This window comes from Ursus maritimus, unplaced genomic scaffold (assembly GCF_017311325.1).
Source record: "Ursus maritimus isolate PB19 unplaced genomic scaffold, ASM1731132v1 scaffold_22, whole genome shotgun sequence".
Taxonomy (NCBI): Eukaryota; Metazoa; Chordata; class Mammalia; order Carnivora; family Ursidae; genus Ursus; species Ursus maritimus.
This window is the reverse complement of record NW_024424675.1, coordinates 37,265,407-37,292,265: the sequence shown is the minus strand read 5'-3', so window position 1 is coordinate 37,292,265 and position 26,859 is coordinate 37,265,407. Positions and strand designations below refer to the sequence as shown.

General features: G+C 53.2%; 2 protein-coding genes across 6 annotated transcripts in view; one reads left to right on the top strand and one right to left on the bottom strand.

Moving 5' to 3' along the window:
* RIPOR3 (RIPOR family member 3) overlaps window positions 1–8,598 on the top strand; it is a 73,925-nt gene extending 65,327 nt beyond the window's left edge. For 2 of the 4 annotated variants that reach the window (XM_040638465.1, XM_040638468.1), the window contains 8 exons: window positions 854–977; window positions 1,623–1,758; window positions 2,435–2,596; window positions 3,185–3,346; window positions 3,834–4,036; window positions 5,192–5,275; window positions 6,911–7,001; window positions 7,462–8,598. In XM_040638465.1, coding sequence (XP_040494399.1) covers window positions 854–977; window positions 1,623–1,758; window positions 2,435–2,596; window positions 3,185–3,346; window positions 3,834–4,036; window positions 5,192–5,275; window positions 6,911–7,001; window positions 7,462–7,565 — 1,066 coding nt within the window. In that variant the 3' untranslated portion in view covers window positions 7,566–8,598. The remainder of the gene's footprint in view (window positions 1–853; window positions 978–1,622; window positions 1,759–2,434; window positions 2,597–3,184; window positions 3,347–3,833; window positions 4,037–5,191; window positions 5,276–6,910; window positions 7,002–7,461) is intronic. The other 2 variants (XM_040638466.1, XM_040638467.1) reach the window with 2 other exon arrangements.
* Window positions 4,101–26,859, bottom strand: part of PTPN1 (protein tyrosine phosphatase non-receptor type 1) — a 71,507-nt gene continuing 48,748 nt past the window's right edge. Inside the window, exons 4-10 of one of the 2 annotated variants that reach the window (XM_040638470.1) lie at window positions 26,001–26,099; window positions 20,170–20,307; window positions 16,821–17,030; window positions 16,260–16,421; window positions 15,663–15,886; window positions 13,099–13,270; window positions 4,101–4,598 (exon numbers count right to left, since the gene is read on the bottom strand). In XM_040638470.1, coding sequence (XP_040494404.1) covers window positions 4,581–4,598; window positions 13,099–13,270; window positions 15,663–15,886; window positions 16,260–16,421; window positions 16,821–17,030; window positions 20,170–20,307; window positions 26,001–26,099 — 1,023 coding nt within the window. In that variant the 3' untranslated portion in view covers window positions 4,101–4,580. The remainder of the gene's footprint in view (window positions 4,599–13,098; window positions 13,271–15,662; window positions 15,887–16,259; window positions 16,422–16,820; window positions 17,031–20,169; window positions 20,308–26,000; window positions 26,100–26,859) is intronic. The other variant, XM_008698012.2, reaches the window with a different exon arrangement.

Sequence of the window (26,859 nt, the reverse complement as noted above, 5' to 3'; positions counted from 1 at the left end):
TGGGACTAGCCTCAGTTCCACGCTTCCTGTCGGCCTCCTGGCTAGTGCCTTCCTTTGCCCTGGGCCCAATTTGTACTTACCGTGTTTGTCTATCGTGCGCCCGCCCCTGCGTGTCCCCTGCCTGGCGCAGAGCAGGCCTATACTGACCACTGAGGGAATGACAGTCCCCCAGCACGGTCCTGAGCTCTGAGCAACGGGCTATTTTGTGTTTACCTTAAAGAACGACGATAAGGCCCACATACGAGCAGCAGTGAGCAGTGACTGAGCTCCCTGTTCTGCCCAGCCATCCGCCCTCACCTCCGACACCTGCTTCTTTCTCAGCTAGGCAGCCCCCAACTGCCCCGCTCATGCCTGGCTCCCGTACCAAATCTCAGCAGCACTGAAGAGGATACCCAGTAAACTCAGTCCTCTCCTCTCACGATCCCACGGGGAGGGGGTGGCACTTCTACCCGACATCCCAGTGTCACAGTGTCCTCGGGCCCAGCTCCTACCATGAAGCCAACATGGTGGCAGGCCTGCTGGCTGGCAGGGCCGCACTTACCCCTCACTGCCCCGAGCTTGGTATTCCTGTCCCCACTTTACAGATGAGTACACTGAGGCCAGGGGGGCAGAGCTGTCCAGAGCTTCCCCGTGTCCAGGGCCCACACCATCCCACCACCTGTTTTGAGTTGTTGCTGGCTTTTGCTGCTTTTCCTTTTCTCTTAGTCTTGTCCTTGGTATAACTCTATCTCCCTGGGACCCGGAGTGGGCCTCCCTGATCAGCACTGTCCAGGGAGGGAGGGTTTCTTCTACTCTGGGAGGGGGTTGGACTGCTAACTGGAATGGTCACCCGGTTCTTCTCAATCCAACTCAGAAAGGACAGGACCCCGCCCTCGCCGCCCCCACGGAAGGCGTCTGCTACGGAGCTCACGGCCGGGACCCTGGAGCTGGACAGGCTGCTTGCGGTCCACCTCCAGGTCTGCAGAGCTCTGCTGCAGGTGCTGAGGGCTGTGGGGCCGGGGGGACGGCTTGCTGGGAAACCGGGTTGGGGGTTGGGAGTCCTCTTTGCAAAGAACTGCTCTTGATGGTGGTGGGGAGCGTGATGCCAGGAAGAGAGACCCCCCGCCCTGAGAGCCAGGGAGACTGAGGAGATTCCTTGTGGAAGGTTCAGGCCTGGGTGAATAGTCCCGTGGCTCTTATGCATCCCAAGCACTGAACCAAAAGCAGTGGCCACGGCTCCTTCAGCTGCAGACACCAGAACTCCCGTCCAAGCTGGCTCAACCAGAAGGAGCTTTCTGGCTCACAGAATTGAAAGGCCCAGGGGTAGGCTTCAGGCCCAGCTGGATCCAGGGTTTCAGATATCATCGTACCTGGGTCTCTCGCCGCTCTGCTTTCCTGCGTTGGCTGGCTGCACCCTCAGGCAGGCTAGCCCTCTCTGGCGGCAAAGGTGGCCCCCGGCAGTCACAGCCCCCATCCCACCATCTCTGCCACCTGGGTGAATCAGGAATCCCAGAACGACAGTCAGAGAGCTACCGTTGGTATAGAAAGGATGGGCAGGGGGGAGGCGGGAGCTGCAGTCGTGATGGCTGACCTCAGAGGGGCATGTTCTGTGCTAACCTGGAGCATCGTGGGCTACTTTCCAGAAACTGGCCTCTCCTAATTTGTCGACGATGGTCCAGGAGTGCCTTCTGGAAGAGGCTGTGCAGCAAAAGGAGGTTCTGGAGATGCTTTCTGTGCTTGACTTCGAGAAGGCCAGCAAGGCAACATCCATTGAAGATAGTAAGTGACTGCCCACCACCCACGGGCGGCTCTTGTGAATGGCATGCAGCAATGGTCTTCGAAGCCCGGGGCGGGCGGGGGTGCTCGTCTTCCTTCCTGATGTCCAAAGTTAACTGGAGCCCAGGGCGGACGCGTTGGGGTGGTGGCGGCTGGGCTGTTCTCTGACACACATACTGTGGGGCCGGGAGAGGAGGCCACACAGCCTTGGAGTCGGCGGCACACACTCTTCCGTCTGCTGTGTGACTCTGGGAAAATGATTCACCTCTCTGGGCCTCAGCTCCCCCATCTGTATAGAGGGGAGGCCACGGGAGAGTGTTCAATGAAGTAATCCCCAGGACACATTCGAGGCACAGAGCATGCACTCAAACACAAACAGTACCTGTGACCTCAGTCCTGCCTCTGCCCCCCATGGAACCTCCCCGTGTCCATAAGGAGAGGCTAGAGGCGGCAGCTGTCTCAGTTGCTGTGGGGACTGTGGGGACAAGCTGGGCAAGGAGCTCACAGCTGAAGCTGCTTGTCCTCGTGGGTCGCACTGGGATGTGGGAAGGGAAGCTGCATGGAGTCCGGTCATGCCTCACCTGCCTGACGTCTCAGGCCTTAGAGCGGGAGGAAACTTTGGGCTGCCTCGTTCCTGGCCCTTCCCCACCATCAGCGGGGTCCTGACCCGGGCTTTCAGTCATTCCGCAGACCGCTCGGAGGAAGGGGTGCCTGAAGCTGTGGAGAGGGTGCACGGAGCCCGGCAGGGTCCTGTCCTGCCCTGCCACGACGCTGCTGAACCAGCTCAAGAAAACGTTCGTGCACAGAGTCCGAGGGAAGTACCCGGGGCAGCTGGAAATAGGTACCCCCCGCCCCAAGCAACGCCGTGTTTCGTCCTCCCGGGGCCAAGTTCTAGCCCGCCCGCATCCCCGTGTCTTCATGACACCAAAGGGAGGACGGTTCTCAGCTCGCCCACAAGTCGCCTCCTCTCACTGGGGACAGGAAGGGGTCTGCGAAACCCTGAGGCTGCCAATGTTAGCCGGTGGTGCATTTTTCCGCATAGAAAATGCTTCGTAGCTTTCTGCGTAGCTTCCACCAGAAGCTTAAGGGGTTAGGAAAGAACGTTTATGGGAAGGTAGGCGGGAAACGGTGTCCTCCAATGTTGGCTGGACTCTTCCTCAGGGTACAGAGCGTCTTCCTTTGTCGATGACTGAAGGGTGACAGTCGTACTCCCTTCCAGGGGCTCTGGAACTTGGGCCGCTCTAACCAGCGCCTGGCCCAGCCCGAGGCAGGGGATGCACCCCAAGAACGCCTGCCTTGGGGCCTGCAGACCCCAGCTACGACATGCTCCGGCCCACGTGCCGTTAGCCTTTCAACGGACCCAGCTGCGCCTGGCGGAGAAGCCAGGGGGCCGGGCCTCTCCTCACGGCCTTCTCCTGTGTCTCGCCAGCATGCAGGCGGCTCCTGGAGCAGGTGGTCAGCTGCGGTGGGCTGCTCCCCGGAGCCGGGCCTCCCGAAGAACGGACGGTCACCTGGTTCCAGTTCCACAGCTACCTGCAGAGGCACGGCGTCTCTGACCTGGAGAAGCATTTCGTGCAGCTCACCAAGGAAGGTAGGGGCTGGGCGGGTGGGGGCCTCCAAGCAACCCCGGAAGAACGGAGGGATACCCATCCGTGGAGCCCTCGGTCCTGGCTCTCTGGAAGCCGGTTTCTCCGAGCCACGGCATCTTTCCCCTCCGGCTGTTCTTTGGAGAACCCAGATTTAATGAGATCCCACGTCGTGCAGTGAGCTCCAAGGGAAGGTTTTACAAAGCTCAGAGCAGGGGTCAGAGCTGGATACGAGGGTGACGCGTGGCTGGCCAGCGTCCTTAAAGTACGGGCTGAGGTTTTATTAATTTTCAGGGTGTATCTGATCCTTTGCTAGAAAGCCTTCCGAGAGATTCCAGGAGGGCCCTCTGAAACCAATCCAGACTGAGCCTTGGTGATCACATGGGCTTGCCCCGGGATTCGCTCCCCACCGCTACTGGCAGCGGCCACACAGACCTGCAGCCGCACTGGCCACGGCAACCAGAGGGACCCTGGTCCACTTCTCTCTTCCAGTGACAGTCGTGGAGGAGCTGCAGTGTGCGGGGCAGGGCAAGGCGGTCAGGAAGCTGCGGGGCAAGCGGCTGCGCCAGCTCCAGCCCCTGCCCCAAACACTCAGGGCCTGGGCGCTGCTCCAGCTGGACGGGACCCCGCGAGTGTGCAGGGCAGCCAGTGCTCGCCTGGCCGGCGCAGCCAGGAACAAGAGCTTTCGGGAAAAGGTATGGCATGAGGACAGGAGATGGCAGCCCCCTGGCTACATGTGTGCGCCTTGCGTTGTGGGGAGGTCAGCTTTCTCTCTCAGAAAAATACTCCAAAGGAGTGAGTGATGTGTTGAAGGGGGCTGCATTTGCTGCAAGATATTTTGGTTTTTTAAAGATTTTTTTTTTTTTAAGTAATCTCTGAGCCCGCTCTAATGTACAACTCCGAGATCAAGGGTCGCGTGCTCTGCCAACGGAGCCGGCCAGGTACCCCAAGACATTTTGCTTTTGGGATGCCCCAACGGCGCAAGCACAGCCCTTTTCCTGCCGTGGCCCCGGGCGACACCAGCCCTGCGGAGGAATCCGGGCTGGACTGGGCTGGCGCGGTCACCTGAGGACCCCACAGAACCTCCCGCCACCGCCTGACCCCCTCGTTCCTCTTGGTGCCTCCGACACATGTCCCATCCATTTGGTCTGAGAGGTTGCTTGCATGTAGAGTATCTCTTCTTTAGGCTTCTCATGGTCATCCTCACTTACTTCCAATTAATGTGTGCGGCTGGCTGGTTCACTGTATCTGGTCGATCTGAAAACCAAGAAATTGGACCCCTCTGCCTTTTAGGTTTCTGGACCCATGACTATCCTAGATTTAAGGTAGCCGCGCCCAGGGTGGAGAAGGGCAAGATCGAGGCCTTCCTAAGGTCTCTTGGGCCACCCCTTGGCCAGGTGCATTCTCACATGCTTCCTAATGAACCTGTGCCATTTTGGGAAGCCGGTGCCAGCTCTCTTCTGGCTGAGGTGGCCGAGGGGACAGGGCCATCGCCGTGACTGGGAAAGGGGGCCGAAGGGAAGAGAGGCTTTGCCCTCGGGCCTTAGGCAGCAGCTCTGCTTTCCGCCCACAAGGCCGCCTCCCTCTGGACGTGCAATTCTTCCGTCGGTCCCGGCCGGACATCTGATTTCTCTAAGGTCACACTTCCTCTCGATTTGGGAAATATTATTAGACAAACAGAGCCTTCTTCACTTTGATTACCATCAGCCCAGGGACCAGTGTTTTTAGAGATAAACCAAATGTGGCAGCAGACACCCCAAGACTGGGTGCACCTGGCCCAAAGATGACTAGATCAGGGCCAGCACTGGGAGGACTGGCCAGCCCCCGCTCACAGCAGCCTCCTTCCCCAGGCTTTGCTCTTCTACACCAACGCCCTGACCGAGAACGACGCCAAGCTCCAGCAGGCCGCGTGTATGGCGCTAAAACACCTCAGGGTGAGTCTAACCTGTCCTCGCCAGGGCGGGGAGCAGCCCGAAGTTAGTTCATGCCAACGTTATTCCACTGGAATTACTGCCAGCAAAAAACCGGAACGAAACAGAACCAGCAAAACCCAAAAACAGCCTCCGAAGAGCTCGTTTTAGGGGAGATGTCAGCTCCGCCCGCAGTGGCCCCTCGACAGTAGTCAAGGAGCGTTTGCTCTGGCTGTGCTTGAACAAGCAGGTGGCCGCAGGGACTCACTTCTGAGGCCTTGGATGCTACGTTTGACTAAACTCAATTGAAAAATTCTAAAAGCACCCTCAGCTACTTGTAGGGAAAAAAAAGGTGCGACATACAGAAACGCAGAAGTTACCCATCATCCTAATACTTAGCAGAAAGTACTGTTGGCATTTTGCTGTATTTCTTTTGTTTGTGGGTGTGGGTGAGCATTTAAAATTGTGGATCACGCTAAATACAATTTAAAAGCAGTGAGTAGGGGCGCCTGGGTGGCACAGCGGTTAAGCGTCTGCCTTCGGCTCAGGGCGTGATCCTGGCGTTATGGGATCGAGCCCCACATCAGGCTCCTCTGCTATGAGCCTGCTTCTTCCTCTCCCACTCCCTCTGCTTGTGTTCCCTCTCTCACTGGCTATCTCTATCTCTGTCAAATAAATAAATAAAATCTTTAAAAAATAAAATAAAATAAAAGCAGTGAGTAAAACAGGAACTCTCAGTGGCAGGCTGGCAGCGCTTTCAAAGTCTCTATGAAGGGGCCGTCTTAAGCTAACGGACTCCCCCACTCTCGTGTGGTAGAAAACTGAAGTTCATCATCCATTTTTTCATCATAAATAGTGTCGTTATGAGCATCTTTGTGTACCAAGACTTTAAAAAAAAATATATGGAGTTCTGAATGATTTCCTTAGGCTGGACTCTCCGAAGCGTGACTCCAGGTCAGAGAATATGGAACTTTTGGAATTTCTAGATACAGCTCAGCCACTGACACTCCCAAAAGCAGATGTGAGCGGATGTCCATCTTGCCTCTACCTCCCCTGCATCTGGAACTCTCGTTTCAGAAAAACCACTGCCAATCTGCTAGATGAAAAATACATTAAAACTCACTCACCCCATTCGTTCTGGAAAGAACCAAAGAGAAATTCTAAGAGGACCACCTGGTTATAATCAACCAACCAGTAAGGGGTTAGGGGTGGGGACCCTGGAGAAGCAGCCGAAGTGCGCTCTGGTCCTTGGCCTTGGAGGAGAGCAGCCAGGGTCAGCTGTGCCCAAACTTGGGCCCTGACTGACGCTCTCACGGTCTGACCAGGAGGGGACGGTCATGAGAGCGAGGAGGAGGTAGGAGGGTCCAGAGGGAAGCAGGTCTTCCCATTTTCAAGATAGGCCTTCTAGAAGGTATCCATAAAGCTCTGCCCATGGCCTGGCTCACGAGCAGGTGTCAGGATGGAAAAAGTGAGGCACTTCCAATGGCACTTCTGATGAACTCGAGGCCACATCAGAAACCTGTAAGCCTTCAGAAAAGGAAAGGGCTGAAGCCCCAAAGACCATGCCAGGGCTGGGATCTTGCAGAGCTTATAAAAGTAGATTCCACCTGCTACTTAAAATATCCCCTAATGGATCCTCCCCCCCTCCACCTCCAACAGGGCATCGAAAGCATCGATCAGATCGCCAGCCTGTGCCAGTCTGACCTGGAGGCCGTGAGAACAGCAGCCCGGGAAGCCACACTGTCGTTTGGTAAAGTACAGCACCAAACGCCGGGTGCAGTGGGGTGCCCGAGGACCTCTGGAAGGCTGTGCCAGAGAGGCCACGGCCAGCCCTCCAAGACGCAAAATAGCACACGGGCTGGGGGCACTGTTAGCGACCCGCTTAACTGCATTTGGCCAAGACGGGTTTCCTTCATAGTTGAGGTAGCAAGGAGTGCTTTATTTCCCTCTTAATCTTTAGTTTATGATCCTGGGGAATGAAAGCCAGATGCAAGGCAGGAATACAATTCAGCAAATTCTGTCTTGAATGCAGGGGCGAGGCACTGGGCCCATGTGAGTGGCTGGCAGGAGCTCCCCAATGCTCCCCACCTGTGCCCCTTATAGCAGCACCCAAGACCCAGGTGTCAGTCAGCACTAAGGCCATCTTGGCTCACCAGAGCAGGACACAAAGGCGGGGGACAATCCAGTGACGGAGCACCTTAATATTTCAGGTGAGAAAGGACGCTTGGCTTTTGAGAAGATGGACAAACTCTACTTGGAACAAAGAGAAGAGGCCTTTTGCCAGGAAGCGGATGTTGAAATCACGATATTTTAAGCCTCAGCTGATGAGCTCCAATCTGGCATCTCCGTTTTCGCTCCTGCCCCGCCTTGACACAGGGACGGAGTCTGCGGTGGGGGAACGCCGTGTGCTCCCCCGTAAGTGTGAGCTGGCCAGAGCTGCTCCCTCCATTTCCAAACCAGTTACACAGCCCAGGGGCACGGATGAGGCTTTTCGTACAGGAGCAGAGGGATGCATGGCGCTCTGAAGGCTGCGCGGCTTTAATCACATGATCAGCTTTGGGTTTTGAGACTCTGTCTGACCTTCCCCAGTCAGCTGCACTCCGAGGGGGCCGAGGCCAGGCAGGATGCGGCCTGGAGTGAAAGGCTCCAAGGGGAACGTGCGGCACTTAGGGTCTCCCTGCGGGTTCTGCTTCAGTAACGAATGGGGGTGAACTGGCAAGTGAGCCGACCGCTCTTGCTGAGGAGGACGCAGCGGGTCCTGTCAGCAGCAGCAAGCTGTCCCCTCGGCAAGCTGGGGACGGTGAGAAGGCACGGAGCCAAGCTTTCACGAGTCATGCTTTCCATCCGAGCTGCGGCCCAGATGCTGCCATGGAGCCTGCTGACCACGGACCGTAGTCTCCCGTGTTCAGCACAAAGAAGAAAATGCCACTGGCCGAGAAACGCTGAGTGTCAGGTCAGGAGAGCATTCACTTTGACCTCTCTCATTAACGTGGAATGAAACTTTGGAAGCAGGTCAGTGGAAGGCCTATTAAATAAACTGCTTCGGAAGCCATGAGCTGGTTTGAAAAAAGACTTCAGTGGAGAACATGTTTAAAGAAAGAAAATTTGTTTCCTATTTAAACCTATTAAAAAACCTCAAACATGCCCCAAACTGTTGCTGTGTTGAGCTGCAGACAGCCTGGGGCATGAATGCAACGCCCGACACCGGCACTGGGGACTCTGTGACTGATACCTTCTCACGTAAGCTCCTGTATATATTCTGCGCTTTTCCGTTGTACTTAGTATTTATTTGCCTTGCCCCTAAGTTCAATTTTCTGAAATTCCCATTAAAGCGATTTTTATGGGTGTTTTTTTTTTCCCCAAAGATTTTATTTATTTACTTGACAGAGAGACAGCCAGCGAGAGAGGGAACACAAGCAGGAGGAGTGGGAGAGGAAGAAGCAGGCTCCCAGCAGAGGAGCCCGATATGGGGCTCGATCCCATAACGCCAGGATCATGCCCTGAGCCGAAGGCAGACGCTTAACTGCTGTGCCACCCAGGCGCCCCATGGGTGTTTCCCTTTACCTGAAAGAAGCAGAGAGCAGTGGTTGCTTCCCCAAACCTCCCGGGAGGGAAAAAGTGGCCCCTTCCGTCCCAAGGACTTTCTCTGGTGGACAGCTCGGTCAGCCGGGCTCCCCCACGCGCAGTCTGAGGGCAGCCTGTGGGCTCAGTGCCCTTGGTACTCCCCGTGCTCGCAGAAGGCTCCCAAAGTGCCCGCTCCTACACAGATACCAAGCAGCTCGGCCTCTCTTTGTCCAGCCCTTGGCCTCGTCTGATTTCTGTGCCAAAGTTAAGAATTCAGCTATTTTTTTCCACACTGGCATTCCACCTCTTTGTGAAAGCTTAGATGTCATTTCTGTATCTGAAACAAAGGCTGAAGTGACAGTGGGTGTGACACCACCATCCAGTGGCCACAGTCCTCTGCGGGCATTCCGTGGTCACACGATCAGAGCCTGTGTTTACTCCCCAGTTCTGTGGATCCTGCCAGGAGGCCCAGGGGCCAGTCATACAACCCTGGAGGATATAAGGGAATTCTTTGTATTATTTTTGCAATATTTTATAAATCTGAAATTATTTCAGAACAAAAAGTCAACCAATCACTTTAGAGATTAATGGTGTACAAGAAAGGAAGACTAGGTGAATTTTTTATCTTGTCACTTCTCCATCAAGCGTGGCTCGACAGAGGTACCGAGAAGTGGTGACCGTGCGTCTCACGGGCAGCTGGCTAGGGACACATTCTGAGCAGTCTTCCAAGCAACTTGGGTGGATTAGAGGGTGGGTTTTGTCGTCATCCAGGAAGCTGGGTTGAGGCCGAAGTGTCAAATAAACTCACCGGGAAGGGAAAGGTCCCCGAGCTCAAAGGTGCGCACAACCCCAGGAGGCCACAGTAACCCTTGGCCACCTGACCAACAGCACCTGTTTCCTGGCGGCGGCAAGAAACAGGAGGTACCTGTCCTGCTTTAGGCCCGCTAAACAAAGGCACGGGAGGCACCCCAAATCCATGTTCTTTAGAAAAAAATTTTTATTGTTGCAACTAAAATGCAAACCCATCATTTATAGGGCAAGTTGGAAATCTGTACAGTCGGACAGTTCTGTGAGGTCACAGAAGACCCTGAGACGCGCCCCCCACCCCCCATCATGCATCCATGTATACACACACCTGAAAAGGTATTATACCAAAACACCTCGCTTTTTTTGTGTGTTTTTATTTTTGTAAAAATGGTTTATTCCACGGCCATTGTAAAAAATAATGACCTGATGAGTAAATATTGGCTTAAGGCATATAGCAGAGCAGCTCGCTACTTCTCTAACATACGTGTAACAAGATGGAGAGCCATCTGTTCTCCAAGGATAGGAGGTTAAACCAGTATATCCATTTTGAAATGCTACTATATACACACACCCGAACTACTACATACATATACAGGACTTCAAAAAACAAACAAACAAGCCCAACTCAAAAATGCTTCCAGCCTGGCACCTCAGCCTCACCCACCCCTCACCGCGGCTCTGCGGAGCGATGCCTCACATGTTCCCACCACAGAATTTCTCTGCACGGGCTTCTAACACGTGAAAGGCAAAATGTGAAAATGCTGGCGAAAGAGCAGCTCATGAGCTACGGCTGCCTTGGGGTTTTTTTTTTTTTTTTTTTCTTGTTAAAAAAGCCACTTAATGTGGAGGTCTTAAGTTCCCTTGTAGGAAGAGTCGTGAGCACCATCAGTCCCCAGGGTTCAAGGGCGGGGGCAGACGTGGCTCTCAGCAAGGCCCCCGGAACGGGACGGCGGCAGGTGGACTCCGAGGGACTGTCACCCAGATTGCTTCAGGACGTGTGGTTTCCAACAGGTGCCTTGGTTCCAAATCACAGTCTGCTCGAGAAGAGCGTGAACTTCTGACCGTGGAGGCTGATCCCCAGGGTGTTGGGGGGACCCTGCTTGCCTGAATGTCCAGAGCGTGAGGTGGGACTACGGCTTCCCATACCCTTGGAATGTCTGAGTTACAGTGGGACCCGGCTGGACAAGGCCAGGCCGGGCCTCACCAGGAAGTCACCAGAGTGTCATGCCAGGAATTCGGCAAATATCTGTTACCGGAAAACATCACTCCATTGCTGAATGGCGATGATTTCAGCAAGTCTTAGGAACCACAGCCATGTAATGATCAGATCATGCAAAGGGAGATTTGGACTTGTACATGGGGCACATTAATAAGCAGAGAGCTAAGTATTTCAAGCACATGGTATTTGATCGGGACGCAAGACGACCGTACATGCATTCTAATACACACAGGGAAAGCAGTGATTGAGAACAAGGTTCTAGCAGATAACCGGGAGGGGGTAACTGGGACAAAGTAATCTCACGTCATGTATCTTAAATATCCAAGCGTTCAGTATATATTATCCCATGTTCTATAAACATATGCCAAACCTCTTCTCACGTTACCCACAATGTCACGAAATAACGACTGCTTACAACCGTCCTCCTTCCTAGTACTGGTCTGACGCAGCAGGCTCACGGCAAAGTCTCACGTTCCCAGCACTACCTGAGGGTTTATTATTGTACTTTTTGATAAAGCCCTTGATGCAAGGCTGACATCAAAAATTTTTAATATATTATTGGTTTAAGAAAATGCTAGTGCACTATGGACGCCATTGGGGAAAAAAACAAAAACAACAAAAAAAATAAATATGGAGTGGAGAGGCTCACTACACACAGTCTCCGTGGAGGTCCAGAGAGAGGACACCGTGTGCTGCCCACCCGGGATGTGCTGGGCCACACCAAGGGGGGGCGTGCGGCGGGGCGAGCCTCGCGACTTGCGCAGGCCACCAGCACCAGACTCTCCTTTGCTCTCCTCAAAAAATGGGTTGTGGGTTTGGTACTTGAAGGAAAGGGAGGGGAAACAAAGTCAGAAAGAGTAAGAACCAACAGCCCGGGGAGGGTGGTTCTAGTGCAGAACGAACACCCGTCCAAGTCGCGGCTGGCTAGGCTGCCCTCGGCGCGTACCCACCCGGCATGCCAGCGGGGCGGGCGTGGGCCCCGGCCGCGGAGGCGGACAGTGGGGTGCGGGTGGAGTGGAGGGGGTCAGATGACATGCTGCTGCTGAGCAGGAACTGGGCTGAAACCAAACATTTCCAGGTGAGCCTGGCCCCGCCCCACAGAGCGGCGGACTCGGGCAGCACCCCGGCCACCCCGCCACCAGCGAAGGGCCTTGGCGTTTCTCTTCCACGACAGCCCTTCTCCCCAAAAATCACCCCTAAGGAAAACATTGTTTACATGTTGCTAAACCATCCGATGTACTCAAAGATGGTTGCCTGGAAAGAGAGAAAGTATTTTAAAATGATTTTTAGAAAGTCCTGTGAGGTGATCTCCATGACTAGTCTTGAGGCTAATCCTCGCTCTTCCACTCACGCCCACAGCGGCACACTGCTCACGGGCGGATTTCTACTGAAACGGCATTTCTATTTCGAAGGCAGTGGAAATGGTTCCTTCTGGACCTCAACGGCAGGGTGAAAAGCTGGTGGCCACCCTGAGGCAGGGGCCTCGAGGAACCCCGTTTGTGGAGGTGGGGTGATGAGGGCGGGGCCTGACCCAGATGGCCCTAACGAGAAGGGACCAATAGAGAAATGAGCAATGGGAAACCGGTGGGGACACCCTGAGCAAAAGCAGAAGCCGGGCTTTGTTTTCTAGAGATGGCCTTTTGTTGTTTCCCTTCTAAAAACAGGAAAGCTCGCAGGCACTGCGCTGAGCTCAGTCTGCGCACAGCAGAGGAAGTGACTGAGCGAGACTGCGCCCTAAACCCTTACACCCTCTTCTCCAAAGGAGTTTACATTCGTAAAAGCATGGGAATCTTTCCCTGGGAAATCAAATATAAACTGTGTATCTGGTGACACCACCTAAGGGTACAAGAAAGTTTCGTAAGTGCCTAGTCTCTTTTTTTTCCAGAAATAACAAAAGCTGCTTTTTATAAAGGTTAAAAACAACAATGTGTTGTAATTCTATTATTTTTTTTTCAAAAACAAATAATAACAAAAAAAAGAGAGAGAGAGAAAGAGAGAGAGAGACACATATTTGGCATTTTCTCTACTTACTCCTGAATAGGTTAAGGCCCTGAGATTAGACTCTTATATATTCTTGGGACCACAGGGCTCCTTAAAACCCCAGTGCATCAATCCTCAATTCTCTCTTGTTAGCCCTTCACAGTTTCAGACTTTAAAAACCTTTACTCTGTTTCTTCCGAGACTGGCTCAGATCCTTCCACAGCACTGAAAGCTAACGCCGGGCTGTCGGCCAGCACGTCCGTCAGTGAAAACATACCCTGTAGCAGAGGTACGCGCCGGCCGTGAGGACCGTGGCCATGCACACGTTGACGAGGAAGGGCTTCCAGGGAGTCAGCGTCTGGTCCTGCCCCTCCTTGGGCGGCGAGGGCTCCCCCTGGGTGGGACCTGCCCCCATGGCCCGCCTTCTGACTTCAGTGTCTGGACTCGTGCTGAGGGAGGAGGGGAACAGAGACAGTTACTCATTCTGGGGAAAACTGATGGCGAGGATGCTATTATTATGGTTGGAATTCCAGGAAAAAATGAGCCGCGTGTCAACAGACCTTGGCAATATGGACACTGGCCTGAAGCCCACTTGTCACACCTCTCCCCGCAGAGACCCAGGCGGCCCCCACCACCAGGGTATGGTTCTGGAGACCCATGGACTCCTTAGTGATGGAGGGCAGGTCAGACTCTGCTGAGAAACATACTGGTACAAAGATAGGTGCTAATTTGTCCTGGGATTTGCTTGGAGAATGTTCCCCTTCAGATCAGGGAAGGCGATGGTGTGGCCCACATGCTACCACTCCCTCCACGGACCCCCTACATAGGAGCCTTCGTTGCTGCTGACGTGAGGACATCACGCATTCCCTCCGCCCCTCAGCCCACCGTCCCAGGCTCGAGTCCCCAGCATCAGTGCAATCCCGCCAGTAGGACGGTTTCTCGGGCATCCTATGTGCAGCACACTGGTTGCCCTCCTGGTGGCGAGCCGGAGCCCCCGCGGGGGTCACGCGCACTGTGTTCTCAGGCCGGGCCTGTCTCAGGAGAGGCCAGTGGAGGCCCTTCCTCTTCCTGCAAGCTCCCTTTCCCTCTCCCCTCGCCCTTGCCTCCCTCAGAGCCCTGACCACAGGATGTCCTGCTCCCCACATGCATCTCCACAGCCTTTGTACCCCAACAGCATTTCGTATGGCAGGCAGGACCACCTGGAGCCACCACCAGGAGACAGGAGGTGGCGGCGCAAAGCACGTGCTTTTCGGCGACGCCCCCGCCCGCCCCGTGAGGCCCCGGCTGCAGGGCTGAGGCCCACGTGCACGTGGGCCCCCACTGGTGTCCAGAGGCACTTATGTTCTTGGCACAAGTCCACTTTTTCCTGGAAGTCTCTGGCTTTTAGCTTCCCAGAGCCACACTGCTCTCCTCGGCGCCTTCACATACGCACCCTAAAAGGACCCTCTCTCCGCCACGGTCTTGGCAAACACAGAGCACATGACGGACTAGACACCAGTCACGTGCCGACTCTCACCTCTCTCGCCCTCAACCCTTGGCAGGCCCTCAGGTGGAGCACACTGGCTCGCCCTGAGAACACCGCCCTGGGAAGCTAGGCACAGTGTCCCTGGGGGACTGTCACTGAGCTACGGCTGAGCACATCACGTGGCACCTGCTCTAGGAGGCCCCGTCGGACGAGTCTCTCTTAAGCCCTGGAGCCAGATGTGATGTTGCTGTGATAGGGACCCAGCTGCACGAAGGACCCTGGTGACTTAGGCACATGGGTCAGGACTGGGGCCTGGCGAGGTGCATTTGGCAAGGTGCCTAGGTAAGATTCCGATGATCAGTGTAGCCCGGGGACCACTCAGGCACACACCAGGTATAACCTGCCTTCTTGAGTATTACAATTCCAGTGTCTAGACCCATCAGTGCATTCCCGATCCTGTCCTTCAACAGCTCCGAAATATCCCGAGGTAGGGAGAAAGCATCATTTACCTAATTCCTAGATATATCATTGGCTCATCTCTAATTTTTCACCATTTCAAATGATGCTTCAATGAATACCTCTGCCTACAGATCTCTTTGGACACCTGTTTGCAAACCATTGCAAACCAAATTTCTAGATGTGTACAAATGCTGGGTCAAAGCATGCACTCATCCAGAAAGCAGGAACCAAGGGCACTGTCTCCACAGGCTCAGGCTCACTCCCATTCATTCTTCAAGCTTCCACGCCTCATGCAGGCAGCCTTCCTTGCGCACCCTGGGAAGGCAGGGTATCTCTTCTCGAAGGCTGACTAAGTGCACTTTGATGTCCTTATTGTCCACAGGCTCCCATCCATAATCCACTGATGATGATCCAGAATGCAGACCAGGGGCCGTGTTCTAGCGATCTCAATATTTCACATACATCAATACGTGCTCAATAATCTTTGCTAAATGGCATTAAGTTAATCAAGAATATACAAAAAGGTTAAATTCCCAGGACCATTCTGGGGGCTGAAAGTACATGGTCTAACCTGAACAGCACGTTCCAGGACTGGCTGGAAGCCGGGGGCAGGGCATGGTCATCTCTCTGTGGGGCTCCGTTACATGAATCCCTGATTCCAACGGGCACCACAAGGTGGTGCTAGAACCCCACTGAAGTAGGTCCCTTACCCCGGCCAACCTGTGGCCACATCAGATGCCCCTGGCTCCTACAGCCAGGGGAAGAGTCGTAATGGTCCAGGGGTCCTAATCCCCAAAGACGCAGAGGCAATGCTTGCCAAGAGGAGGCTGTGTCCTCAGGGTTTCAATATCAACGTGTTTCTGGATCGGAGGGTCAGTCCCCCACGCCCCCGATAAGCCAGGCCCCTCTGCCCTTACCTTTCCACACTGCAAGGGACATTTAAGGGGGTTCTGGTTTCTTCATTGATGGAGCAGGCTTCTTTATCCTCCCCGGTTTCGTCCTTTACCCACTGGTGGTTGGAGAAGAATTCCTTGCACTTCCCATTGTGTGGTTCCAGGATTCGTTTGGGGGGCCGGGGAGGAGGGGGGACGTGTTCCGGTGGGGGCTCCAGGTCCTCATGGGAGAGCTCCTTCCATTGCTCCTAGGGAAAGCAGCAAGAGAAAGCCCTGTTAGTATTCACAGTGGGCTGATCTGTCAAGAAATCTGCTCCCCCTTAAAGTGAGCAGAAGTGAGGGGCTCTCTCTGCTTCCTGGGGCTACAGACATGTATACTTGGGAGGATGAAATCTTCTGAAAATAAAGTCTCTTCTCCCTATCAACATTCTCTATGTCAGCACATGAAAGGCAGAAACTGGATCACGGTGAACATTTCCACTACTTTCTAGCTATTTAGCCACCGAGGAGAGCTATTTCTGACACGATACAATATTTGAATTTTTACGATTGACAGCCTCCTTCTCCAGAGACAAAAATTCAAAATCAACACACCCGGATGCAAGGAGAAGCAAGGCTCACCTGCACTGAAGAGTCTCCCATGATGAATTTGGCACCTTCGATCACAGCCAGGTAAGAGAAACGGAGCTGGTCTGCTGTCTGGATCAGTCCCATCCGAAACTTCCTCATTTCTAAGAGAACTTTCTTGATATCAACAGAAGAAGGGTCTTTCCTCTTGTCCATCTGAAAGCCAGAGAGGAGACACCATTCAGCCAACCCCAAATGGCTGTGACTTTCAATGTTCTGGAGGAGTCCTTCAGTTTCTACTCAGGAAAAACCACAGCAGGGAGGCAGAATTCTAGCAAATGTGCAAACACGCAGCAAAATCAGGACCAGTGGAGCACAGGGGAAAGAGTAAGAGAAAGGGATTCTCTGGGTCTTCCTGATTCCACATTCCACGTAAGAACACCCCTCCGAACAAAGCTACTTGGCTTAGAGCTACTTTCGCAGGAGGAAATTGTTAAAAATGGAAGATGCCGGCTACTTCACTGCAGAGACAATGACAGAGAAGCTGGGGGCAGGCCATAGGAGGGGCTAACATGGGCTCCCTTCTCTTTCTGGGGCCTTCAGGGGCCTCCTTACCAGCAAGAGGCAGGTGTCAGCTAGACAGAAGGTCCCCGACCTGCCGATGCCGGCGCTGCAATGCACCACGACAGGGCCGTGCTCCGTGCTCAGGGACCCCGACTCGCGAACTTTAAAAAGGAAGTTCAGGAATGAAGCTGGCGATTCGGGGACTCCAAAGTCAGGCCACGTGGTATAGTGGAAATGTAAGATCTCTCGAGTTTCTTGAGACTGAAAGAAAAAAACAAACAAAAAACTCATGATGATTCTAAGAGAATCATCTGTACAGAAATCATGGCTTCCAAGTAAGCACGAAGTGTACCCCACCCTCCCACTCCCCCCATCTAACTCAAAGAACAGCTTCCCTTCTCAGAGTTCCTTCCGTCTGCTCACCCAGCCAAGAAATACCAAGCACTGGGGGGTGCCCAACACTGGACCCGGAGGCTGCTCCCGCCTCGACTTCCGTTCCTTTAGCATGGAACGTTCTCGCCCACATCTCTCCTCCGGTACCCTATCCCCTCTGCTGTCTTCACGGTGACAAGAGATTTCTCTCCGCCCCACAAGTCACAATGATGTTGCGTGGCCGCCCACGGCAATCCTGTCCTAAAGCACCGTGAGGTTTCCCATGAAAGAGTAAAAAACGTAATTGCATGTGTACGGCACCAGCTCTGGGGAACTCAGGGCTTTACAAGACTATCTAAAGTCTCAGAGGACTGTCATTTTAGAGAAAAAAGTAACCAACTCAGTCTTCAAAGACTAGCAGCTGTCAGGTGTGGCGCGATACCCAGCTGAGGAGGGGGGCGTCCACACCACCGGCCCCGCTGGCCGCGCTGTGTTCCACATATCAGCCCACGGAATTCTCGCATCGACCCTTCCAAGGCCTCTATTCCCATATCCCCATTTTCTCGACTAGGAGACGGAGGCTCGGAGGCCAACCCTCTGTGAAGCACGAGTTAAAATCACAGTTTGCTGGACTCCAGAGCCCACGTTCAGAGCCTGCTGCAGGAATTTCTGAAACGAGGGCTCTGGCCCTTGTCCCCAGCTGACTCTCCCCCTGGCCCAGTCTGCTCCCAGTGGAACAGAATGAAGAATGGTCTCTGGTGCCCTTCCCAGCTCCAGCTCTAAGGAACCTATGACGAGTCCCGAGGCCTGCTTACAAACGTCTCCCTTCACTTAGCAAAACGTCCACAGCATGCCTACCACGTGCCAGCCACTGTGCCCGGCAGGATACGGTAAAGACACTGCGCTCGCCCTCCTGGAGCTTACAGCTTTAGTTCTAACCACCTCCCTGGGCCCAGGATGATGAGAACTTCCGAAAGAGCCTACGTTACACACCAACGACCTAACGTCAGCAAAGACCACACGTATGGAGCCCTGCGCCAGCTCCGACGCCAGGAGGATCGTTTACAGGACTACCCTAAGCAAGGCCATTTTTCCCTCCCCAGAAAATGGCCTCCTTGTATGGCTTCAAATGAGATGCCCTTTCTATTTTTCAGGGAAAGAATAACACTTACAAATAGATTTTAAAAATGGAGTAAGAAGAAAATACACCAAAAGCAAGTTCCTTCTTTGATCATTAAAAAGGTGTGGATCTTCGGCTCAGGGCATGATCCCAGCGTTCTGGGATCGAGTCCCACATCAGGCTCCTCTGCTAGGAGCCTGTTTCTTCCTCTCCCACTCCCCCTGCTTGTGTTCCCTCTCTCGCTGGCTGTCTCTGTCAAATAAATAAATAAAATCTTAAAAAAAAAAAAAAAAAAAAAAGGTGTGGATCATCTCCTGCTGACACCCTCCCGCGCAGCTGGCCGCCTCTTCCTCAAGGAATTCATTCTAAACCTGTACTTGAACTGATACTCATCGGCGTAAAGAATTTTCAAGAACAAAGTCTGTTAGAGCAAACAGACCTTCCCAACATCAACACCTGCACGCTGCTGTAGGTGCTTCGCCATGCGAACAGCACGAACCCCTTCTGCTCTGAATTTCATTTCCCTCAACAACCGGCAGAACTTTTCTCGAGTTTACCAGAAGTCCGCCTTAATGTCAGGCTTGCAAATTTTAAAAAGCATGAAAAGGAACATCTACGACATAATCCTCCAGGCACATTCCAACACGCTGCCAACATTATTCCCGAAAATCCTCCGTCAAGCCCCTCCATAAATCACAGCCTCGGAGGCCGCGTGCGGGGCCCCAGCAGGCTCGGGCTGCAGAGCACTCGCACAGACCAGAGACCGCGCCCAGGAGCTGCACCGCTGCGTTCCGGAAAAAGCCACGAGACTGACTTTCCTCTGCTTCGTGGTAACCTGCGCTAAGTTCTAGGTCTTACTTCAGTTAGTAATTCAACAACAGGAGTCACGTGGACTGGAAGGCAGTCAGCTGAAAACTAACATGTGAGCAGAACTCGGGGGCAGCCCCCCAGCAAGCCCCCATCCACGTCAGCGCTGCTCCCACCTTCCCTCCAGTCCGGGTGGGCACTGCCCTGGATAATCGGGTCACTTCAACCCCACAGAACCTGCTAGCCCTTCCCGGCATGTGCTCTGAGCCCGGTGCTGCCCTAACACTTCCCTGTATTACCTCCTGAACCCCGAGACACGGTGAGACGTACTGCCCCTCACCCCAAGGCGGACAGTCTGACATGGAGGGGCCAGGAATCTACCCCAGGGAGTGGGCCAGAAGGGAGTGGCTGATTGCCACAGCCAAGGCTGTCCCCAGGAGCTGCCGTGAGCTCCCTCCTGCTGCTGCCGGTACTGGCACAGGGTCCTCAGGGTGATGGCTCCTGGTGAATTATTTAGAATCCCCATGGGCAGGGCCTTCTGGGGTGCTGCTTCTTAGCACGGTGCCTTGGCCTATTCCGAGACCATCTTCCAACGAGAGCCAGCAGCTGGTGTTAGAAGTCTTCCCATGACAAGTAAACTCAAGACCTCACTTAGAAAACGTACACTGACTACGACCTTGGGAGTCAGCTTGAGGGGCCCTTCTTCCCTCGCTCCAAGCTGGAGACTGTGGACCACAAAAAAGGCAGCAGCTGCTCTGTAACCTGAGGCCACCACTTCAGTCCCTCTGCAGTTGCAAAGACAGGAACAGAGAAGTTTTAGGTGAGAAACTCCCTTTTCCCTAGAGACTGTGATGCAGTGTTACAGTTTAGGGAGAGAGCTCTGTGGAGGAGGAACTGAGGACGCCCCCGGACTCACCATTCCCCCAGCTCCCCTGGTCACCGGGCACGTTAGTGGGTAAGCGCTGCTTCCCACAGTGCTAAGATTACATCCTGCTCAGAGTGTACAAGCCTCAGACAAACTGGCAATAGGTAATATCACCCAAGTGAAAAGACAGCTCAACCAGTGGCTGTCAGAAGGACAGAAGTACATGCCATACTCACTGTAAGGTTTTCCAATTCTAGCTGCCGTACTGTGTAATACGACTTAATATCTTCGGAGATCAAGGTTAATTTCAAATTTGTGTCTTCAAAGATCATTTCTTTTTCTTCTTTTTGTGGCCAGTACTGTGCACATTTTAACTAGGAGAGAAAATGATGAATTACTATAAGCAACGGACTGTCTTCCCATGAAGGGAGGTACGGAGTACCTTCCATGAGCTTCAGGACAACCCAAAGGAAAACCGGGGGCTTTCTGACCTTGGAAGTCACTATAAGCATAACCTACCTGCTTCTTGGGGAGATGGGGGGACGGGGTGAAGACCCAGGGCTAGCTGGGCAGAGAGGGCTCAGGCCTCCAAATGCAGCCGTTCCCACACAAGAAGGTGCTTCAGGGGTCTGGCCCTTCCAGAACCTCTATGAGGTGAAGCCAGACTGTACAAAAGTTTTAGTCTCTCACGGACTACTTTGTGTAGCCATTTCAAAGATTACCAAGAACCAGATCGGTGCTGTGGGCACAATGCAGACCCCTTACCCAGGGGAACAGAACCCAGTCCAGAGAAGACTGTGGGACACTGTGAACAGGCTGGAGGGCTACAACCGAATGTTTAAGAAGGCGTGGAGAGGGGCTCCTCCAAGGTTTGAGGTCACCTGCTGCCCCATCTCCCCTTTCATTCTTGTTTGGCTCAGTCCCAAAAAATCCTTTTGATTTTCTAGTTTAATAATTTCAGGAACTATTCAATGGTCTTCATTTAAATATAGCTCATCAACTTTTTTTTCAAAGCAAGCACCTCCCAAAGACTCGGTTCACTTAGAGTTTGATAAAGAAAATCTGACTCAAATTCAGCGGCACACTTTGAGTCAAGTTTCTACACCAGACCTTTCTGTTTGGTGATGAACGTTTTGGACCAAAACAGCAGGCAGATGGGGGCTAAGCTGTAAGGTCTACGAGCAAGAGGGTCGGACAATGTGCCCGGACAGAGGGAACCCCAAAGACATTATGATTTCCATCACATGAAATTATCAGCGTGTGTAACTAGCTCTGTCGGAAGCGCTACAAATTCGAGCCCACTGCACCTGAACACGCACGGGCCCACCAGCACCTGCTCTGACATGCAGGACAAGCCGCCTGAAACGCCACAGCAGGTGGAGGGAGTCCCTCCACGCCCAGCCTCTGTCTGTTAGAAGAGACTGTTGGTGCAGATCGGTGACGAGGGTTTGTGGCGGGAGTAAACGCTATGGATGTGCTATGGGAATTCAGAAGAGGCAAAGGTCCAGGCCGGCTGAGGTTATAGGCAAGAGATCAGAGAAAACCCTATGGAAGAAGTGGCCTCTGTCATGATCCCAGGGTCTTGGGATCGAGCCCCACATCAGGCTCCCTGCTCAGTGGGGAGTCTGCTTCTCCCTCTCCCTCTGGTCTCCAACCCGTCCCTCTTTTGTGCTCTCTCTCTCAAAAAAATAAAATCTTTAAAAAAAAAAGAAAAGAAAAAAAAAGAAGCGGCCTCTGACAGAGGCATGCTTGGAGGGGTGACTAGGATTTCCTAGGCAGTGACTGCCCAGAAGCCGGTCTCAGAGGAGCAACAGGGAGCAGGGCCAAGGGAAGAGCAGACCACAGCGACTCTGGCAGCAGGCCCAGGAAGCTGCGGTGTCACCTGGGCAGTGAAGAGCCAGGAGGCTCCTGAGCAGAGTGAAGATAGAATCAGGATGGCCCACCAGTCCTGCTCTAATGAAGCTGCATGCTGCCCAAAAAACAACAGAAAAAGAAGAAACACACCAAGAAACACCAGCCTGGGACGCCAACATAGCATCAAACGTCATGGTCCTGAAACGGAAGGCCAACAGGGCCTGGACCGGGCCTGTTTGAAAGATTGGCCAGTTTCACCCACATCCCCTCCTAACGACGATGAGGCGTTACCAACGATGAGCCCCTGGAACAGGACCGGTCTATCAGCATCAAAGCAATTCGGCCACTCAGGACACACGAACTCGTCAATGACATGGCAAGGTCCCCTGCTGAGCCCAAGGGGGTGGGGCAGCTGAAAGGGGGACTTGAGTAGACACTTGGAGGATGCACTCCTTCCCACACTTCCAGTAATCAGACCGGTGCAATTCCTGAAGACCCCAGAGGCAGAGAGACTGCCCTGGCAGGTTCGACACCACGTGTGCTGGAGTGCGTCCCCAACGCCACGAGCAGAGAAGCAGAAACACAGGATGGCTGGGTGCTACCAAAGAAGAGGCCAGTGCTTTCGAGTCTCACGGGCAGGGAAGAGTCTTTTACATCTCACTTGCACACAGCAAACACTCACTTTCAAAACCGAATATAAAGCCCAACAAATCTCTGTGATCTGGGTAAAGACCAAGATTCTAGAAACTCCACTACCGTGCAACTCTGGTGCACACTAAGTGCCCATCAAGCAATATTTATTTTTCAGAGCTCTCAGGCAGCCACAGTAACATGCCATGCTCTGCTTGCTGTCATTTCCTGTAGACATTTTTGTTTTAACACACAAAATAAAGCAAAACACAAAAATAAACTCGAGAGCACTACTTGCTGCTATTCTGTTAAACTGATCCATCCCAACCTGAGAAGGAGATTTATATTATTAGAAAGCAGTCCTTCACCAGGATTCAAATTGTGCCGTGTGCTGGGTCGGCAGCAAACAGCAGCGCCAACATGCTGGGTGTCTCTCACAGATGCCCTTCCCACCCTGAAGCTAGATGTGAGAGAGAGGCCTTGGCGCCTTCCCAAACAGCGAGGCAATCTCCAGGAAAATCCATGAATGTCACCTGGGGTGACCCTGTGAGGCAGGATCTGGCTTTCCCAAGGAATGATGAACCAGAGAGCTAACTAAGCACATGGGTGAAGCCTGACGTTCCCGCAACACAAAGCCAGAGTCTCATTGTGCACAAGAGCACTGAAGTCAAACAGCATCTCTCATCAGGGTTTTGGGAGAGAGATACAGGCGATGTTCCTGGTTAAACACCACCTTGTTTGTTTATTTCCCCTGCCTAAACAACAATCCCCGCCCTTACACACACACACACACACACACACACACACACACACACACTCTCTTCACGGACATGTCCCAACTCAATCTTTAAATCGAACCCACAAGAACTTGGGCTACTTGGCTGAGCCTCGTCTAACACACGTAATCATTTTCTGCACTACTGTTTTCCAGGAAGCACATGGTCCCAAAAGGGTAAAAGGCAGGTCTGCCAAAAATAAGAGGGGCACATCCTATACTATTCAGAGAAGGAAGGAAACCAGAAAACAAATATGCATTGCGTGGAAACGCTCTGCGAGCTGGTTCTTACCGCAGGCTATATGCATAGTTCATAATTAGATCAGCCGAGCAAATAAGACACTGCGACTTAGAATTCTCCCCAGTCAGCTCTAATGGGGATGATAATGTTGATGCCGAACTGAAATTGTTGATCCCAAGAAACTTTTAAGAATCTCAAACCACTTGCTCCTTCCACACCAGTGTGCATGCCTGAATGCCCCTGAGCGGGAAGAGTAGTTACACAGGAAAACAGAGACTACTGTCACATGACCACAGTAAACTACATGGAAACCAACTAGCCAGGTTTCCTTCTTTTTTTTTTTTAAATGGCCAAGGGGAAAAGCAGTTCATTTATGGTCAGCCTTGGATGGGAGACAATCAACAGCAGGCCTAGGGGGCCAGCATGCAGGGAGAGAGTCAGGACCGCACCCTTGCTAGACTGGGCCAACAGCAAAGGGGTTTCACCCAAATTTAGTAACAAATAAAAAGGAAATGTTACCATATCCAGTGATTTCTGAATAAATAACTCGATTTTAAAATTCCCAAACCCTCGACACCATCTAGAACACTGCTTCTCAATGGGGGGAATTCTGCGTCCCAGCGGACCCTGGACAACGTCTGGAGACATTTTTGATGGCCACACGTGGGGGTGGGTGTGCTAGTGGTCCCCCTGTGGGCAGTGCCGAGGCTCTGAGACCCCGAACGCTCATCAGCGCCGAACACATGCACCGGCCGCCATGTTTGTCTCATTTCCCTTGCGGAGTGTGTGCTGTGGGAACCTGAAGTTTGTTTCTTTGCTCAAAACTGCTGACAAGAGTGGTGACGGGAGGGAGTTGGCTTCGCATTTGCAACTTCACATTTTACTAATCAAGCCACTGAAGCAGAAAACATGAAAAACCACTTTCACTGAAAAAAATGTTCTCAGCAGCATTATTTCATTCTTTGAACACTCAGGTAAGCCCTTCATCTGTTATTATCAAGCAAAGAAATGCTTTAAGAAAAGGGGGCTGAGGCAAAACCCGTGACTTTAAACTTGTGCTGTCGTAAGAGGAGGGTTTGCTGTGACGCAGACTGTCGCTTTGTGTGGGGGAGGGGAGGGGCTTTGCGGTGAGTGCTTCCTGGTTCACCACTGGCGTTTCCTTTGATGTGTGACTTCTCTGCACTCGTATTCGTTCCCTCTAGGGCCGTGACTGTGCTTTCTTTGGAGGGGCGGCTTCTCCGGAGCCTGCACGTTCTCCTGGCAAGCCCGGTCCCCAGGCAGCCAGGCCAGCTGGGAGAGCAGCGGCCCTTCGAGCCTGAGCGCGGTGCCAGCACCTGGCAAGGCCCGGGCACACACAGTTCTCTGCGCCTGGGCGCCTGGAGTCCACATTCCTCAGCCCATCCCAGCGCCTTCCCCTCTGAGGCCGGCGAGCCCCGAGTGTGCTGGCCGCTGGCTGTGGCGGGAGAGGAGGGAAGGAGCCAGGGTAGCAGGGGTGCGGCGTCGATTCGCTACGGTGCTGCCACACTGTGCCCTGCCTTCCACGGGAGACAGGCCTCCAACAGGCAATCTGCAGTGAGAGGGGAGGCAGCAGCACGAGCGGCGGCTGATCGGCGGCTAATCGAGGGAAGCGCCTGAAGACACCTGCCAGAGGGGTGGGGCTGGGCGGGGACTCAGACGGGCAGGCCGGGAACCTGGCAGGAAACCGACATCAGAAGTGTGTTCTGGCTGGAGGTGGAGACGGAGGTGGGAAATCAGAGTCCAGGTTAACTAGGTCCTGTAGCCACATGTGCACATCCCAGGAGGCAGTGGGGGCCGCACAAGGGTTTTCGGCTGCGAAGAGGTGTGGTGACACTTGGTTTTGAAAGACTGTTCTGGACACCCAGGGGCAGGATACACAGAGGACAGAAAGTTGAGAGGCCACAGCAGCGACTGCAGGGACAGATGTGTGGAGGGTGCTGCCTGAACCATCACACACCTCCAATCCACATGCTATCCCGGGGGATGTTTTAGGAGTTGCAGAGAACTCGGGAGAAACGCTAACACAAATCCTGCAGTGAACGCACAGGCAGACAGCGTCCACGTTAAAGAGGCGGCCAGGAGTCAGGCGTCTGGGTATTCGAGAGAGGCGAACCCCGAATGCGGCTGCTCCCACAGCTCAGTCAACAGAAGGCGAACTTGTACCAGCTAGAAAAGCCGAGATGAGGAGGGTACAGCAGAAACTTGCTTTTCAAAATACAGCTACGCTTACACAGCTCCATAATGGAACAGCAGCAGCCTGGGAACCACGGGCGGAGGAAAGCAGAACGCACGCGTGCACTCTGGAGAGAGACCGACTGATGAGGGGTAGAGGTCCAGGGCAATTGGACTTTTCCCCCTCTTTTTAATTCATTTACTTTTCTGACTAATAAACATGTATTTATATACTGCTTCTTTACGTTTTTCTAATAAAGAAGATACCAAGTGAAAGAAATACAAAAGTAATGTAAAGAAAGAAACTCAGACGTCACCTTCATGAACTGGGACACACATGGACGGTGAGGTAAACAGGAGATAAATCCATGACTTACCGATCCTTTCTCCATCACTCTGTTGAGCATGACAACGCCCCTGCTTTTCTGCTCCCACACCATCTCCCAAAAGTGACCGCACGTATTAGGCAAGGGGCCCTGCAAATACACAATCCACAAAGTGTATACCATTTTACACACCGACACGCTCCAATGCGAGCACACTACTGGTGGTTAGCAGACGACAGTGCCCTTCGGCAGAGTGGTGACTGGGGTTGGGACAGGGACCGCCCTCCCTGCCTAGTGGTCAGTAACCTCAATTCTATTTTCTGCCACGTGGTGAAAGGTTATTTCTGCCTCTCAGGGCTGGTTCAGGGCTGACCAACAGAGGAGAAAAAAGGCTGATTCTGCTTTCTGGTGTGAGCTGACTGGAGGAGGGGCTCCACTGAGGTCCCTCTGGAGCGTGGGAGGAATATGGAACGAAGCTAGTGGGTGCAGGCAAGAGGCAGTATGGGGAAGCGATCGTTAGCGACACTTCCGGTGGCTCAAGTCTCAGCTCCAATCACTTATCATCCATGTGACCTTGGACAAGTCACTTCACATCTCCCTGCTTCAGTTTCTCCACCCATTGCTCTTGACTAATCACAGTCCTTATTCACAGGGTTACGAAAGTTAACTACACTCATACATGTGAAGGCCTGGAACAGAGTAAACAGCCAGTAAAACGTTAGCTGTTATTACTATTAATAATGATGGAGCCGATCACGGACTGCCTTCATCCTTGGACCAAGGAACATAAGTGATGATCAGTCAGAGGGCCCAAGGGGTCGGAGGGCCCAAAGGGTCCAGTGTGGGCACTGGGACATGGTGGGCTGCCTGCCAACCCAACAATGGGTACAGACATTTACTGGATACAAGA